Source organism: Larimichthys crocea, chromosome III (genome assembly GCF_000972845.2).
Source record: "Larimichthys crocea isolate SSNF chromosome III, L_crocea_2.0, whole genome shotgun sequence".
Classification (NCBI taxonomy): domain Eukaryota; kingdom Metazoa; phylum Chordata; class Actinopteri; family Sciaenidae; genus Larimichthys; species Larimichthys crocea.
This window is the reverse complement of record NC_040013.1, coordinates 41780253-41796245: the sequence shown is the minus strand read 5'-3', so window position 1 is coordinate 41796245 and position 15993 is coordinate 41780253. Positions and strand designations below refer to the sequence as shown.

Here is a 15993-nt window from a genome sequence, read left to right as displayed (position 1 = left end):
GGTCATTGCAGCCTCGCACGCACATGGAAGGCTAACACTGACTAGCCTCAAACTCCTAGTAGCTGTTTTTAAGCGAACATCGAGGAATGTCGTTTGGTTATACCAGTCCAAAGCACATCACATTCATCACTTAAGCAACCTAACTCGGTCAAGAAGTACAGACTTGGATTATTGATATACTTCTATATGGTGATTCGTGAACTTAAGAAGCAGCTACCGAGGACAGACAGCGTTAGCTTCTTGCTCTTCAGGCTGACTACATTTCGGAAGTTGTGTGCAAAGAAACAGGAAATGCAGTCATCTCAACCATTTCCTCTCCTAACTACGCACATTGCACATTACAGCACAACAGCCTCCGAGCACAACTTTTACATAGTTACCAACTAAAAGCCGTCAAAGAAAAAGGAAAAAAAAAATCACTAACGTTAGCTACATTTATTTATAAACTACATTTTAAATGGAGTGGCATTTTGGTGTAACCCGCGGCCACCACCATTTTAGGTTTCATCGTACTTTTTTGTGATAGTTTTTTTTTTTTATTATTATTTAAAACGAATGAGCATTATTGCATTAAATGGTACTTTATAAAAAGATGACCCTTTAATAACATATATTGTGCTTTAACAGTTGGTTTAACATCTCGGCGGTGGTTTCCACGGGCAACGCATATAGAAAACTCGCCTCCACCAATCACAGAACGAGATATTGCAAACCAGCCAATCAGAGCGGGCGTTTGTCTATCCAAACTGTCGTCCGCTCAAACAGACAAAAGTCGAGATTTATCTTGGTAAACATGTAACTTTGCACGGTGACAAATGAACTGCCGCCTTTTAAAGTCGGTTCGGTTGAATCTTCGTTGACGCCAAACGCGGTTCTGACTGTTGTTGTGACGTCTCGAGAGAATGAAAACCCGGGATTTATCTCCTCCTCCGCCACCGCCGGTTCACGTCCATGTACCGGGAACCACACCTGTACATGTCCACATGAGAAGGAGTCCCAGCAGGAGCACACAGGTTATCTACACTAATAAACTGTTCATTGGTCATTTGACGTGTTTATAGGGCACTTTGTGAACGCTGAGACACAGGCAAGGTGGCCAAAGTTTAAATATCCCCGATACGTAATACATTATTTTGTATTTTGTAGCTCATGTGTGAAAATCATCACCTTTATGGCTTCACCTGCACTGATTTCATACTTTTTCTGCATGACCATGACGTGTGTATATATATATATATATATATATATATATAAAAACATTATTACTGTCATTGTTTTCCATACAGTACTAGAGTTTACACTACATGTTTTGCATGCACAACAGTGCAAAATAAGGATGATGATGAGTTATGAATGTTTTATGCCCCCTTTTTTCTGCAGAATAGGACAAATGACACTCAGGTGATGGGAAATGGAGGAAGGCCAAAGGTGCGGGCGCCTTGGATTCCTCCAGGAAGACTGTCCTCCCGGAGAGATGTGGGTTCATACAACTGTCAGGTCTGTTTACATCTCTCATTGTAATGCTTCCAACCAGAGCTGGTATCCTGGCAAATAAATAGATCTGGGAGGAATTTTTCCAAGTACATAAACATGTATGGTTCAATCAGATTAAATGGAAGATATTCAATGATTTACTGGAATTTGGCGGCACTATATACTTCAGATACTTTGGACATGTCAATATATTTTACGTTCAACCTTTTTGTGCGTGTTGACTGAACATGTGTGTTTTATTGGTTTGTGTTTTTTACGATCAGAGAAGCAGACGGCAGCATCAGTCAGAAAGTGGAATCGGACAACAGTGGACTGCAGAGCAAGAAGAGGAGCTATCTGCAGTATCCAAAAATCTCAGCGTCCTCCTCAGAGAACAAGAAGGAACTCGTCGTTTAAAAAAGTAAAGACTCGTCAACTGCTGTGAAATTACAAAGCTTTGTACTAATCAGTTCAATGAAGTCAAGAAACTCACCCTAACACACTTTAATAGTTCAAGTTTATTTGCAAATGCAATATTTTTGTTTTTTTCTTTGAACGGGGCACACCCAACAGGCCTCTGTGGGACGATCTGAGGGGGTGGGAAGTTCTAAAACATATGTAGGGGCGAAACCATGGAGAGATTTCTAGACATTTAGGAGGATTTGATAGGGTTAAAAAAAACCCTGATGTGTGTACTTTTTATTTCTGAGGTTCTTTTGTAAAAGAAGTTACAGAACACAGTTCTTTGTGTTATTTTATTGAAAAACTGTTGTATATGAGCAGTTTTATTTGGTGTACTGTGTTCAGCAGTCTCTCCCTGAGTGACACAGTATTTTGTGGAACAGCTGCTGTGCAGTAGAAACAATCAAGTTTCTCTATTTGTAAAATACACTGCTGCGTTTGATGAAAATGCTAATTTCTTGTGCGGATGACACCAAAAAAGATGCCGGCCTATGACAAATACTTCACATGTGATGACAGCTGTATACACATTTTTTTCCCCTCCTTGCTTGCAGGTTAGATTCTGGGGACCAACACAGGGAAACAGACGTGCTCCTGAGGGCACTCGTAGAAGCAGAAATTGACGGCGTAGCAGTAGCCAATCAGCTGACAGCCCTGAAGGAAACTATCGACAGCCTCGCTAAGGTGAACTGGGCACTAAATGATTACGCAGTCGCTCAGGAGGAAGAAGGATGGATGTTGGATGGATGGATTTACTTATTTAGCCCTTACACATCATGCTCTCATTCTACTTTTTTTTTAGGACAAGCGGTTATCAAAATTGCACGCAGCTTCACTGGGACGGCAACAGGAGTTGCTGTTTGAGAAGATAGAGTTGTTTGACCGGACAAATCACGGCCTTCGAGAGCTCCTCAGAGAGTGGAGTCAATACGAGGTACAGGAAGTAGAAGAAAACTCGAGGAGAACATATGTCAACATGACTGTTTGGTGCATGATGTGTTGTTGTGTCCACAGAGAGAATACCTGATGTGGTCACAACAGAAAGATGTCCTAAAGAAGAGAATGGCTGACAGTGAAGCAGAGAACATTGTGAGTAATTATCGCCTGATCAGACGCAGTGTTCATTCATTATCATCAGCCACCAGACATGTGAGGAGATATTTGTTGATTTTCTTCTTCTCCCACAGCGACTTTTAGCCAAACTCACCAACAAGGAGAAAGAAGCTTCTAAGCTTGCGGAGCATTTGGACTTTGAAAAGGTTTAAACTGCTGCACTTGTTTATTCAAAGTAAAACGTTTACACAACTTTTATTCTGTCATTGCTTGGTAGAGGTAGGGTATCTCTCACACAGCCATATTTACTCCCCCTCACCCTCTGCTTCTCTCCGTCATGGCAGAACAACACAAAGACGACGGAAGAACTTTCAAGGATCCTGCAGTCAACCCGTGATCATCTGGAATCTGAGCTGAGCAGAACAGAAGCTGAAAAGGCCCAGCTGACCGCTCAAATTCAGGTCTGTGAACACTTTGCTCACTTCTTTGTAGCTCAGCTGGAAGTAGCATATTAAGCAAATGGTGATGTTCTTTGTGAAAATACGACTTGTGATGTGTGAATATCTCGTTCCTTCTCTGTGTGTGGAGCAGAGGATGCAGCAGAGCCATGAGCAGCAGCAAGGGGAGCTTCGGGCTCTGCAGGAGGAGCTCCAGAGTCTGAATCAGCGGAGAGAGGAGGAGAAAGAGGAGCAGGGACGTCAAGAGGAGCTCGCCCTACTGACCCAGCAGGCTGAGCGGGCTGAAGAATCTGCCAGACAGTTTGCAGTAAAACTTCAAGAGAAGGTCAGTAATCAGAGGTACCACAGGTCCACAAGCACAATGACTGATTCATGCACTGTGTTTCGAAGCATGAAACAACATGTCTTTCTACAAACAGAGTCCCGGTTGCTCAGGATGATCCACAGACCTCTCTGTGGCCTATCCTGCATGCAAATGAGTTTTCTCACTGGTGGCAGTGTCTTGTCTGATTGCACGGTTTTATGCAAATCAGGTTCAAAGGAAGTTCAGTCCGTCTCTTGCATCAGCAGCAATATTCCGGTGAAACACCAGATTCTGAAGCACGGACAGGTTTCTGGAGTCTTTTTCACTTTAAACAAGTTCAGTACAGCACGGACGAATCGCAGGAATGGACAGTTTCCTGTTTGTTTGAGTTTACTGTCAATCCTGTTTTTTCAGCTTCTTCCTTTTTTTTTTGTCCGGAGTCTCAGCAAAATGTCCTAAAATATAAACAGGTGTGAAATAACCTGAAAGGCTAAAGCATGAACTCTAGTGATGAGACAACATGTGTGCTTTGTTTAAGGAATCCCAGTTGACTCAAGCTCTGTCCACATCCAGTGACTGGTGTCTCCGCCACTCCAAAGAGGCAGCTGCTAAAGGACAGCTGGAAGAGGAGATTTCTGCTCTCAAGTTGTGAGTGCATGCGAGACACACATTTCACTCGATACATTACAGAGGGAAAGCGGCAGCAGTTGCCAGTTGACATGCTGTGATATTTGTCATTGTGAGCTTCAGCTGCGGCGTTACTACAAACACATAAGACAATCTTTGCTTCCATCACAGTCAAGTGACCGAGCTGAACTCTCGGCTTCATTCGACGGAAGAGAGGAGTCGGGCGGAGAGGGAGGAGCTCAGGGATCAGCTTCATCATCTCAGCGCTGAAAACACCTCCGCCGCACTCGACAACCAAAGACTCAAGGTACCTTCATGAAAAAGTGACAGCAGATTTGAGATCTCCCACAACCTCCAAGTCAGTGTCATACATCTGTATTTCAGCTTCATAAACCATTTATTCAATCAAAAACACAGTATACGTTACATTCTGCTTTCAATAACAAAACACTTTATTGTATTTTAAAGGGCCAGTCAGGCTTTGTTGAAGTGGGGTGGTATTAGTCATTCTGCATGATGTCTACATCAGTGATTTGCTCTACTGGGAGTGCGCTGACTGCTGTTTACTGTATGTGTCATTGACTGGATGGATAAGTACCTCATACAAACCCACTTCAAAAAAACCTGAACCTTTTATGTGGGTGTTTATGGAAGACAAATGTTATGATAGCTGAGTGTTTTAACAGCGGCTGCTTCTATCATCATTTCTGTGGACTAAAGAAAATGTATGTCAATGACATTTATCATAAACATGTGTCATATTAAGGGTCATTTGACGTCGTCTGAGGAGAAACTCAGAGGTTTGCAGTCTGAAGCCCGTCAGCTTAAATTGTCAATCAAAAAGCACGAAAACCTGATGGAGAAATACAAGAAGAAGGTACAGTCACACACAGTTTACACGTAACCTAAAACTGGAAAGTGTACTGTAGAGATTGATGACAACAATTCTTCTCTGTAAAGGTCCAGCAGGCTCGTCTGGAATCGGAGGAGTACTGCCTGAAGCTTGAGATGACACAGAAGGAGGCGCGGGAGGTGCAGGTGAGCCTGGAGAGGGAGAAGGAGCAGGTGAGGAGGGAGCTGCTCAGCAGGGTCAGAGAGCTCGAGACATTGCCCGACAGACTGAGGAGGACCGAGCAGCAGCTCAGGGAGGTACAACAGGAGGCCGACGTCTACGAGAGGAGGAACGTGGAGCACAACTCTTCCCTCTCTGAAGTCAGACACAAGGTGCCGAACTTAACCTACAGTTTTAAAATTCATGCTGCAATAAAGATGATGATTTAGACCCCTACACTGTGTTCCCCTGTAGGTGGAGCAGCAAGGCACTCAACTGGAGACGTTTCAGCAGAGGAACCTGCTGCTGCAGGAGGAGAACAACGTTCTCAAAGAGAAAATCCACAGCTTAGAGAGGCACGGACATTTCCAGAACCATCTTGTTGAGAAATGAATGTACGCATGATTCAAACTGCAGCTGCTGACTACTGTGTCGCTTGTTGTAGGAGGCTGGAGGACACGAAGGGAGAAAACAAAGAGATGTCTCAGGCTCTTTCCTCCAAGGAATCTAGTATCCAGTATATTCAACAGCAGCTGGAGGAGAAGAACCGCGAGTGCAGCGTCCTCTCCAGACAGCTACAACAAACTCTAGACGACGCACAGAGACAGGTGTGAAACGACATGGTCATTTCTTCTAGCCGTCCATCGGTGTACACAGACACTGATTTGCCCAGCCTTATTCTGTATTTCTGTGCTGCTTGCAGTTAAAGCCTGAAGTTAGGCTTCAGATTGGATATTACAAATGTGTTGCTCTCTGATGCAATAACCAGAATACTGCAAAAACAAGAAGGCTGTAAATTCATTTGATCTAGAATCAAATGTGATTGTTTGGAACAAAGCTTTTCATCATACTGCACTGCCATGTTTCTACGGTGTCCTTTAAAGGACACACATTGGCTCTAGATAAGGCACGCATTTTTTGGCGAGTTGTTGCAGCTACTGTAGATTCCCCTGAACGCTTAAGAAAATGCTGTCAATTGGTTGTAATCTGAACTAAATCCTACACACTAGACTTATAACTAAAGTTGTTGTTTTTTTCTTTTCTGGCCTGCAGGTGGACAGCAGCATGCACAGGGTTTTGGCCAAAGAGAGAGTATCTCAGTCTAAAGCCTTGGACTTGCAGAGCCAGCTGAGCAGAGCCAAAACAGAGCAGAGTCAGCTACAGCGAAGCAAGGAGGAGGTATGTCACTCTGTGCTTCCTCGAAACATTTCCACTCATTCAGTACTGTCATGAGTAGTCTGTTAGATTCAAACCCTGAGCATGATGAAGTGATTAAAGAAATGCATGAGTGCATAATAAAGATGTCAGTGGAAGGTTCTCTTGCCAGGACTGCAGCAAAATGTGGAAATCAGTTTGTTTGTTGTTTCTGTGTGTGTCCGTTGTCCTTCAGATGGAGCGTCGTTTCAAGAGTCAGCTGCAGAACTTGAAGGACAGACTGGAACAGTCAGACTCTACAAACCGCAGTCTGCAGAACTATGTTCACTTTCTCAAAACCTCATATGGAAATGTGTTCGGTGACTCTTTGCTTGCGAGCTGTCTGCAAAATTCTCCAACCTGACCAGCATTCATCCATTCCTAAAGCATTGTAGTAGATCAGAATGACTTTCTATTGACTAATACTTTTAACTGAAGAGTTTTATATACTATCAATAAAATGTATAAAACATTTCTTAATAAAATGCTTAAATCTTATGTAATGTACTTATAGTCTTTTGAATAAATTACTTCCTGCACAATTCTTGATTTGTATGTGAATCTGAAAACTCTTTCAACTTTAATCAGATATACACTTTGTTCTGACAGAACATGTAACATATAAATATATTTTTCAACACCTGGCTTCCTTACATTCAAACTAAAGTCCCATATTCTATTTCTGCATAAGTTAGAAATATATAAGTCAGCTCCTATAAAGAGATTACCTAAATATAATATGTTCACTTTCTTACTTATGCCAAACCCTGTCTAAAGCTTTGGTAATTCGAGATATTCTTTCCTCATTCGCAGACATAAAAAAACATATGAGGCATAAATTATGAACTTGTATACATGACTTGGGTTCTCCTGTAACTCGGCATATGTCTGAGCAAAATTGTGACTATTATTGTTAATTAAAACGTCAACCTTTAAAGTAACTGGGCTTTCAGGGAAAGTGTGCGGTAACACACCAGGTAGAGACATGAAATGCACACTGGTGGATTCTGTGCAATATATATGCAACATGTAGTATTAATAATAATAATGATATTATCTTTTGAGTGAGGGAGGTGAGAATTTGAATAATTATGGCAAACAAATAACTGACTGAATAATAATGTGGTGTTCCTCGTTCAGCAACCGGGTGGTAAATATTGCAATAATCTTGTTATAACAAACGTGTACATTTGATCGTGAATAATTATATTAATATGAGATAAATAAACCAATAATAAAATATAATAGAGGTATGACCATAGATATAGAAACGAGTACGATCCAGCCGGAAATAAAGATCTGTTCCGCAAGAGGCGGGATGTTTCCCATCGGATTGTAATTTATGTAACCTCATCCGGCGGTTCAAAAGTTAGCCTAACGCTAACATCTGTAGTTTTTTAGTTTTTAGTTTGTTTACGAGTCTGTCGCGATGCCCTCTGAAAGTCTACGATGGGAAACTTTGCAGGCCTTAAAGAATTCACCGAAGGCAAACATCACGTACGACCCGTACTGGTCTGAAAGGGGAGAGGTGAGTTAACCGAGCCGGCTAACTCACACATTAGCTGACGGCTAGTTACTGTTAGCCAGGCCCAGCTGCATAATCTTAATTAATAAAGTGACGTAACTTTTATCTAAGCAGACATTTGGTCTTTTTCTAAACCGAGTTTAAAACAAAATATCGTCTTAAACAGGCTCAGTGGTGGAAAATAATTATATATTTACTATAAGTGCTGTGAAAGAAGAGTTTCGAGATGCTTCTACTTCTCTGGAGTATTTCCAGTTGATGTAACTTTATACTTCTACTCCACTACATGTATCTACTACTACATCTATTACTTTCACTCCGGTTTGACTTCGTAACATATAAAAGAAATGATAACACGGTGTTAAACCAGTGGTTATCAAACCATTACTGCCTCATAAAAATCGGTAAGAAGAAGAAGAAGCTTTCGTTTCTAGGATGGTAAACGTATTGACACTGATGCTGCTTTTTTTCTCGCCTCTCCTATTTATCATTTCACAAGCTTTAAGATATCAGCTGTGACCCTTTTTTAGGGCCCGAGCCTTAGGTTGGAAACCACTGGACAAAACTACCTAACTGTATATAAAGTGGTTCAGACGAGTGGCTACACCAGTAAAACACTACTTGCATATTAATGCATTAGTTATTATCAGCCATACAGTCTGTAGTTTTGCTTCAGTAGGATTTTGAATGCAACATATGTATTTGTTGTTATCATTGTATTTGTATTTTTACTTGAGTCAATGATCTGAGTACGTCGTCACCACTGGTAATTAAGTATATTTGGTCAGATATTCTTCTTCCATTTAATGCTACTTTATACTCTGAAGGGCCACATTGTACTTTTTGCTCCACTACACTTATATCACAGCTACAGTTGTTAGTTCATTTGGTCTTCGGTGTTAGAATATTGACTAACATTGTCAATTGTTTTTTCTTAATAATTCAGTCTGTGGTCAAATAAAATCATTTCCACGCTGAAGCAGGCTCCATGTAAATGAATGTAGTACACTTGAGCTTTAATGTGTCTGTGTACTTTCAGGATATTTTGGCAGGTTGTAAAGAGGCCCTCAGCTTGTCCTCGCACTCCGGAGTCATATTAGAGCGGCTCAGTTCGTCGCCCCTGCAGAAGTCCTGCTTTCTGGCCTCCGGCTCTGGAGACTGCAGCCCCGGTCTCTCTGAGGAGATCTTGGGCTCCATTTCCTCCACAGGATCCGTCCCTGACATCAATGGCAAGCACAGCACGCTTTCTGCTGCCCTACCTTTAAGGACAGTGAGTGAGCAGGCAAGTGTCACCTCCAGTATTTGAGGAAAAAAATCTTCTGACATGTTTAAGCTTCACATAAGAACTTTTGTGTGATTTTCTTAGTTGTTTTCTGTGAAACCAGATGTTGTGCGCTCTTCTCTATAAAAGGAAACGGAGACCAGCTCCACATTACCTTCTGTGGCTCAGTTTCAGTTTCTGACTGTTGTGTTTTTTGTTCTTTAGGCTTTTAGTGAGGAGGCAAAAGATGACGATCCAGAGGCAGATGTCAGTGAAATTTCCAGTGCATCACTCCCCGCGATTTCGCTGTTGTCGCCCAAAGCCATGGAGACGGCGGGCCGCATTATCAAATTTGAGGAGGAACAACGAGAAAAGGCCAAGGTCAGACACAAAGAAGAAAGAAAATGTTGCTTTAAAATGTTTTAAGTTAAATAGATGAAATATTTTTTATATAAACTTTCATGTTTCACTATATAGAAGCATGAACAGTATAATGTTGGACACTTGACTCAAAGTTATTTAAAGCTTCTTTATACAAGCCTCCTTTTATTCAGGTTTTTTTCTGTATGTATTTCTAATTTATTTTCTACAATACTGGTCCTGGTATATGGATATTAACCTGTTTACTGCATATGTGATCAGTGAGCTGCCATGCAGACAGGAAGCTCTGCAGTCCCACCTCATTGACACCTTAAATCTTTCCCCTCAGTTGGCGCTCAAACTGCGGCAGGAGATGCAGGAGAAGCTGGTGGCGGCGGTGGCGAGCTCTGAGTCGGAGCAGCTGAAACGCTTCGAGGAGTTCATGGAGCTGAAACAGAGGCAGGAGTACCAGACCATGAGGGACATGATGGACAGAGAGTAAGAGCCACCAGCAACGATGCTACGTCATATGATGTTTAACATCTGTGAAATGTTGCGCGGGATCAAAACTGGTCTGGTTTTTAATCTTTCCAGAACTAAAGAGAGCATTGGGCGTCAAGAGAAGCTGAAGGAAGAGCAGCGACACAGAATGAAGGTATGATCATCAGACCACATGTAGAAAGGACGCTGGTGTAAGGGACAAATGGTTGTTTTAAAGGTCTGGAAACATTATGGTGTCAAAGCATTTCAGCAACTTAATTAACTTTGCACAGACCAGATGTCTTAACCTGTCAAAGCTGTCAGGAGATGGAAGTCCGACAGAGAAATTTAGTGAAAGGAGATATTAACTGATGACAATGAGCTTAATAAATTATATTGTTTTGAAATATGCCGGTCAAATTTGATGGTTTTCTGAGTGTTTTCTTACATTTATAGAAGAGACGTCTGTATAGGAAGCTTCATAAATACTATTTTACGTTTGTTTATAGTTCTAGGTTCACTTCTGGCAGAATTATCTGAAATGCTTGATGTTTATGGGCCCTTACTCTTCACAAGTTTAGAAAAACTTCTGTTGGCAGCCTTGCATGTTTTGTTGAATATTTTCGTCACTGTCCCATCTGCATCAGATCCTCAACCTGCGGCTGAGAGAGGCGGAACAGCAGCGCCTGCGGGAGGCGGAGCTCGAGCGGCAGCGGCAGGCAGAGGGCAGGGAAAGATTACGTAACCTTAACACCATCCAAGAGGAGATTCTGCAGCTCAACCAGCTGCTGGACCCGTCCACCCAGACCAAAAGTGATCTCCCGCTGGCCAGCCTCAACTCCCTTAGCACCCGTGGGAACCAGCTGTGCTCCCAGGTGTCAGAGGTGGTGCGAAAGACAGCAGAGGTCAGTTTGCCTTAGTGCCATATATCTTTTTAGAATCTGTGTGTATATTTTCTATATTTCTTTTTCTTTCTAGCTGCTCCCAGGTTTTCCATTTCAGGATGAATCAGACTGGAATCTCTGATGTGGATCACCCCACCTCGCAGGCTTCATCTAACCTTTTCGGCTGTGTCTTTTCTAGGGAGAGTTTCCCACCGTGGACGACATGACCGCGGCCGAGCGAGCCCTCCACGAGATGAGGGCACTGATTAGGCTGATGCAGGAGGAGGTCGCCAAGGCTCAAGAGAAGAAGAAGAAGAAGGAGCAGGAGCAGCAAGAGGAACACAGGAAGCAGGTGGAGCTGCAGGCACAGCAGGAGGCGCAGAAGAAGGCGGCGCAGACGGCCAAAGAGAAGGCACAGAAAAAAGGTGAGTTCTTGTTCTGATCCAGGACCATATGTTATGTATCAATGACTGGATGTCACCTCGAATTTACTGGTGACGTTTCACAGGAACATCATTTACAGTTCCAAGTTCAGTCCAAACGCTGGAAGTGTTATTGCTCCCCTCATTTTATCGAGGATACTTCAAATTTTACACCAACTTAGAATCTTGTAGCCTGGCTCCAGAGATGACTGGCTGGTCGATGTCTGTTGTCATTCATTGTGGCAAACACCTAATTTACCACTGACTCTAATGTTTCTGTAGGGTTTTGATATGATATAAGTCTTTCATGGCATCTAAGCCTTAATTAGGTCAGGTCTGTCAGTTGGTCTCAGAGTTGAGATTATTTTGTCACAGTACAGTTAGACAGGCCGTAAGCTGAAAACGCAGAGAAATCACGTTGCAGTGGCCAATCAGATGATGTGGTTGCGCTGCGTCCTTCCATCATCGGGAGTGTGAACACCAAAGTTTGGCAGCTTGGAGGCAGCACAAAAAAAAAGAACTTCTTTTTGAAAAATATCTCTATCTGCCAGATGTTCCACTTTCTTAATCGGCTTAATCTATCTGCTGTTTGGTGCGGGGCAGGTGGCGTACAGGGAGTTTATCAGAGCTGAAAACAGCTGCTGAAAATGACACTGATGACAGTAAGAGTGAATCCAAACAGTCGAGTTATTGTCTGTTAAACTAAAACAGTTACTTTAAAAGATAATAAGTAGAGCTGTGAGTTCATTACTGCACTAGTAGTGACCTTGATCACGTTACATTTAGCCATCTGACCTATTGTTGATATATCTATGTTTATATATTACTATAATAGATTGTAGCTGCTATAGCCTTTTAAACCCTCACATGGCAAAAGGAACTGAATGTAAACATTAAGAATGAGACTTGCATGGTAACAGGAACACAGTGCATTTTCAGTTTATTTGTCACAATTTCGTAGTACAGAGCCCCATGAGTGCTTCAAAACAAATTGGCAATTATTGCCTTCCAACAGGGCTGCAGAACAGCGCCGAAGACAGCATGCTGAAGTGGTACAAGGAGCTGCAGGAGACGGCTGCTCGGTGCTCTCAGTCATTCGAACAACTGAACTCCCCAAAAGATGCCCAGGTGAGCTTGTGCTTCTCTTCTGGAATATTTATAATCTAAATATTCACCCGTGAGCAGAAATCTTGTACGGACGATTTCATATTTCTTCTCTGGACTCAGACAAAGAAGCTGAAGCTGGAGCTCCAGAAAGCAGCCACAATCCCCGTCAGCCAAATCTCCAGCAACTGTGGATCGCAGCTCCGAGAAATCTTCGACAAGATCGACAAGCTGCTGTCGGGACGAGCGGTGGTGTCCGGGGGAAAGTCTGTCTCCACCTCACAGCATCCACAGGGCCTGGACTTTGTGAGCTACAAACTGGCTGAGAAGTTTGTGGTGAGTCCATCTGGTGCTGTTGACATGTAAAGACTGAGAGAAGATGTACGACGCATCACCCCGTCAATGCATATTTCCAGTGTTTAGTCCATAAAAAGTTAAAACCCACAATCTTCTTCTAATTTTTTTTTCAGAAACAAGGAGAGGAGGAGGTGGCGTCTCACCACGAAGCTGCTTTCCCCATCGCCGTGGTGGCCTCTGGCATCTGGGAGCTGCACCCCAGAGTGGGAGAGTTCATCCTCGCCCACCTGCACAAGAAATGTCCATACGCAGTCCCACATTACCCTCCGATGAAGGAAGGCACACCTGTGGAGGACTATCAGAGGTCAGGAAGACTGAAATGTGTTGCTACACCCTACTACCCACTCAGTAATCCTAAAAATAAAGAGACAGATTTGCATCAGGGTTTTTTCTGTGTCTTCACTTCATCAGGATTCTTGGTTACCGTGTGGATGACTCTGGGGTTGAAGGTCAGGACAGTTTCCTGAAGAGGATGTCGGGGATGATCCGTTTCTACGCTGCCGTCATCCAGCTGCGGTGGCCCTACGGCTCCAAGCAGGGGGTAAAAACCGTCTCACTTCCTGCAAAGTTCTAGTTTGTTTGTTCATTTTATCTGTTCCTAGCACCATGTGTTAAATCATAACGTGTTTTACTCCCTGTGTTAAAGGCTGCTCCTCACGGTCTGAACCACGGCTGGCGTTGGTTGGCTCAGATGCTGAACATGGAGCCTCTGGCAGACATCACGGCTACTCTGCTGTTTGACTTTCTTGAGGTGAGTCCTGAACCTTTTTCTTTTAAATAGTTTTTTAAAAAACTAGAGTATAACACCTTCTAAACACACAGAACCCAAAAGAGCATAGAAGAGTCAGTTAAAATACAGCCACATAATCATTTGAATATGCAGATAAGGGGAACGTGTGGTCATGTTGTAAACGCAGCTGTTGGACTAGCGAGATCACGAAATCACTCGATTATCCATCTCACCAGGCTTCAAGCTATGCAAGCACAGTGTTTACAGACGAGTCAGTATCCTATAAGGAAGAGCACTTATCGTTGTAACACTGTTTGTGTGTTAACCTTTCCCTTTTTTTGTTTTGTGTGTCTCCTTCAGGTTTGTGGTAACGCGTTGATGAAGCAGTATCAGGGTCAGTTCTGGAAACTCATCCTGCTCCTTAAAGACGAATACTTCCAGAGGTACATGCACTCACTTTAGATTTGCAGCAGGTCCGATATTTTTAGCAGCAGCACAAGTTTAACTTCTCGTGTCTCTTCAGAATTGAAGCTGTGACCAGCACCGGGCAGATGGGCTCAGTCATCAGACTTAAGCAGTTTCTAGAGGTATGATGAGCAAAATTGAGCAGACACATTTTATGAACCTTGTACGTCACTTTAACTCAAGCTACATTGTTTGATCAGCCAAATCCATTTCAGTTTGCAAATGGTTATTTTAACTGGCGGCCCAACACACCGGGAGAATTTCTTAGTCTGTCTTACCTAGCTGCTAATTCTTGGCAGGTACAACACACTTGAGACACAAGTGTACCGATGTTTTTGAAATGAAATAAACACTGATATCTAATAATTACAAGTTTTGGTTTACTTCTTGTTTAAAAATAAATAAATGTAATTCTGTTTCCCACCTGTAGACGTCACTGCAGAGCCGGCAGATCAGTCCGCCCAAAGGTCAACTGAGCTCCAACTTCTGGAGGTTGTGATAGAGGACGAGCCGGGTTATATATTGCTTCATGACTCTGTTTAGAACTGGATAAATCAGAGAGGGAGGGAGGCAGTGTAATGTGATCGGAAAGAAGATGAATGTTGAACCGAGAAGTAATGCAGCTCCCGTGGCTCATGAACTTTGTGTCAGGTTCATTTGCTGAACGTCTCGACGAACATATCAGGAACAGTTTGAACGGGCTGACAGCAAGTTATTCATCTCTGGCACTTCCTCAAAGCATTGTCTTGCCAACGCAGCCGTCCTCTCAGCATTGGTTCTCATAGTTTTCTGCTACTTGCGGCTTTAGAAGATGTTTACATTTATGTGCACAACAAATTAAATCCAACAAAAAGAGCCAAATTGTTGAACGAGGACATGCAATGATTATGGATTGTGTAAATGTCTCCTTGCGTGCCTCAGACTAAAATCTTTCTCCAGAGTTCAAAGATCATAATGTGGAGCTGTTTTACTGTTATTTTATTGTAATCCCTGTGGGAGAGAAAGCTCTTTATTTTATTTGTTCACCATAGGATAACTGCTGTTCGTGTTTTGATAGTCGCTGTTCAAATCCAAATTGTATAGACAGTTTGGAGTTGTTTGAACTTCGACGATTTATCTTTTTATGAATCCACCATGTGGATCAAAGCTCTGTTGTTTAATAGTTGTGAATGAAATCATCCTAAGATTAGAAATAAGAAGGGGTTTAACTGCAGAAGTGTATTAGTCAGTATTTCCAAAACACAAACGACTTGATCTCCATGTCGAGACAAGACGTCTGACTCTGCTGTGCTTTAGAGTGAAACTCTGTGCGCTTTTTGTTCCAGCTGTCATTTTGAAGGAGCAGAGATGTGTTCTGAATATAATGTAGATCATATTGTACTCTTCATCTGTATCTATAAACCAAATGTCTGAAATAAAACCTCATCAGCAGTTTATTGGAAGTGTTTATCATCCTTGCATTTGTTTTTTTGGTCTCCATGAAATGAATGAATTAATGAATTAATGAATGAATGAATTAATTAATTTTCAAAAGAAGATAATATAGATTTTAATGATCCCACATCAGGAAATTTACTTGTCACAGCAGCTTGTATACACAAGGTGTAACAATAAGAAATGACTCATAAATAAGAAATGCTGGCCTGGCTGCTGTTGAAAGGACCTGTGGTAGTGTTTCTTCTTACATGGTGGGTGGGAGCAGCAGTCTGTTGCTGAAGGAGCTGTTTAAGTAAGAGGAGTTGTTCATGATGGATGTCAGCTTTGATAACACCCTCCTCTCCCC

General features: G+C 42.4%; 2 protein-coding genes across 2 annotated transcripts; both read left to right on the top strand.

Moving 5' to 3' along the window:
• Positions 1 to 730: 730 nt before the first annotated feature.
• Positions 731 to 7164, top strand: LOC104934966 (outer dense fiber protein 2). The gene is made up of 17 exons (XM_010750748.3): positions 731 to 1013; positions 1381 to 1497; positions 1758 to 1894; positions 2490 to 2619; positions 2738 to 2869; positions 2950 to 3024; positions 3123 to 3194; positions 3333 to 3449; positions 3580 to 3771; positions 4289 to 4398; positions 4549 to 4684; positions 5144 to 5254; positions 5338 to 5601; positions 5684 to 5784; positions 5874 to 6036; positions 6482 to 6607; positions 6819 to 7164. The coding sequence occupies exons 1-17, from the start codon at positions 903 to 905 to the stop codon at positions 6984 to 6986; spliced, it is 2262 nt and encodes a 753-aa protein (XP_010749050.3). The 5' UTR covers positions 731 to 902; the 3' UTR covers positions 6987 to 7164.
• Positions 7165 to 7923: 759 nt separating this feature from the next.
• gle1 (GLE1 RNA export mediator) lies at positions 7924 to 15646 on the top strand. Its single transcript, XM_010750738.3, has 15 exons — positions 7924 to 8150; positions 9187 to 9429; positions 9634 to 9789; positions 10118 to 10266; positions 10363 to 10423; positions 10896 to 11153; positions 11332 to 11557; positions 12570 to 12682; positions 12782 to 12994; positions 13129 to 13319; positions 13427 to 13556; positions 13662 to 13766; positions 14106 to 14188; positions 14269 to 14332; positions 14641 to 15646. The coding sequence occupies exons 1-15, from the start codon at positions 8052 to 8054 to the stop codon at positions 14707 to 14709; spliced, it is 2160 nt and encodes a 719-aa protein (XP_010749040.1). The 5' UTR covers positions 7924 to 8051; the 3' UTR covers positions 14710 to 15646.
• The last annotated feature ends 347 nt before the right edge of the window (positions 15647 to 15993 follow it).

What these genes read in the sequence shown, in the direction of transcription:
- LOC104934966 (XM_010750748.3), top strand. Translation starts at nt 903, where the DNA reads ATGAAAACCCGGGATTTATCTCCTCCTCCGCCACCGCCGGTTCACGTC. An exon ending in GGAACTCGTCGTTTAAAAAA is followed by an intron (nt 1,895 to 2,489) that starts GTAAAGACTCGT and finishes CCTTGCTTGCAG; the next exon opens with GTTAGATTCTGGGGACCAAC. An exon ending in TCTCTGAAGTCAGACACAAG is followed by an intron (nt 5,602 to 5,683) that starts GTGCCGAACTTA and finishes GTTCCCCTGTAG; the next exon opens with GTGGAGCAGCAAGGCACTCA.
- gle1 (XM_010750738.3), top strand. Translation starts at nt 8,052, where the DNA reads ATGCCCTCTGAAAGTCTACGATGGGAAACTTTGCAGGCCTTAAAGAAT. An exon ending in TAAGGACAGTGAGTGAGCAG is followed by an intron (nt 9,430 to 9,633) that starts GCAAGTGTCACC and finishes TTTGTTCTTTAG; the next exon opens with GCTTTTAGTGAGGAGGCAAA. An exon ending in ACTCCCCAAAAGATGCCCAG is followed by an intron (nt 12,683 to 12,781) that starts GTGAGCTTGTGC and finishes CTCTGGACTCAG; the next exon opens with ACAAAGAAGCTGAAGCTGGA.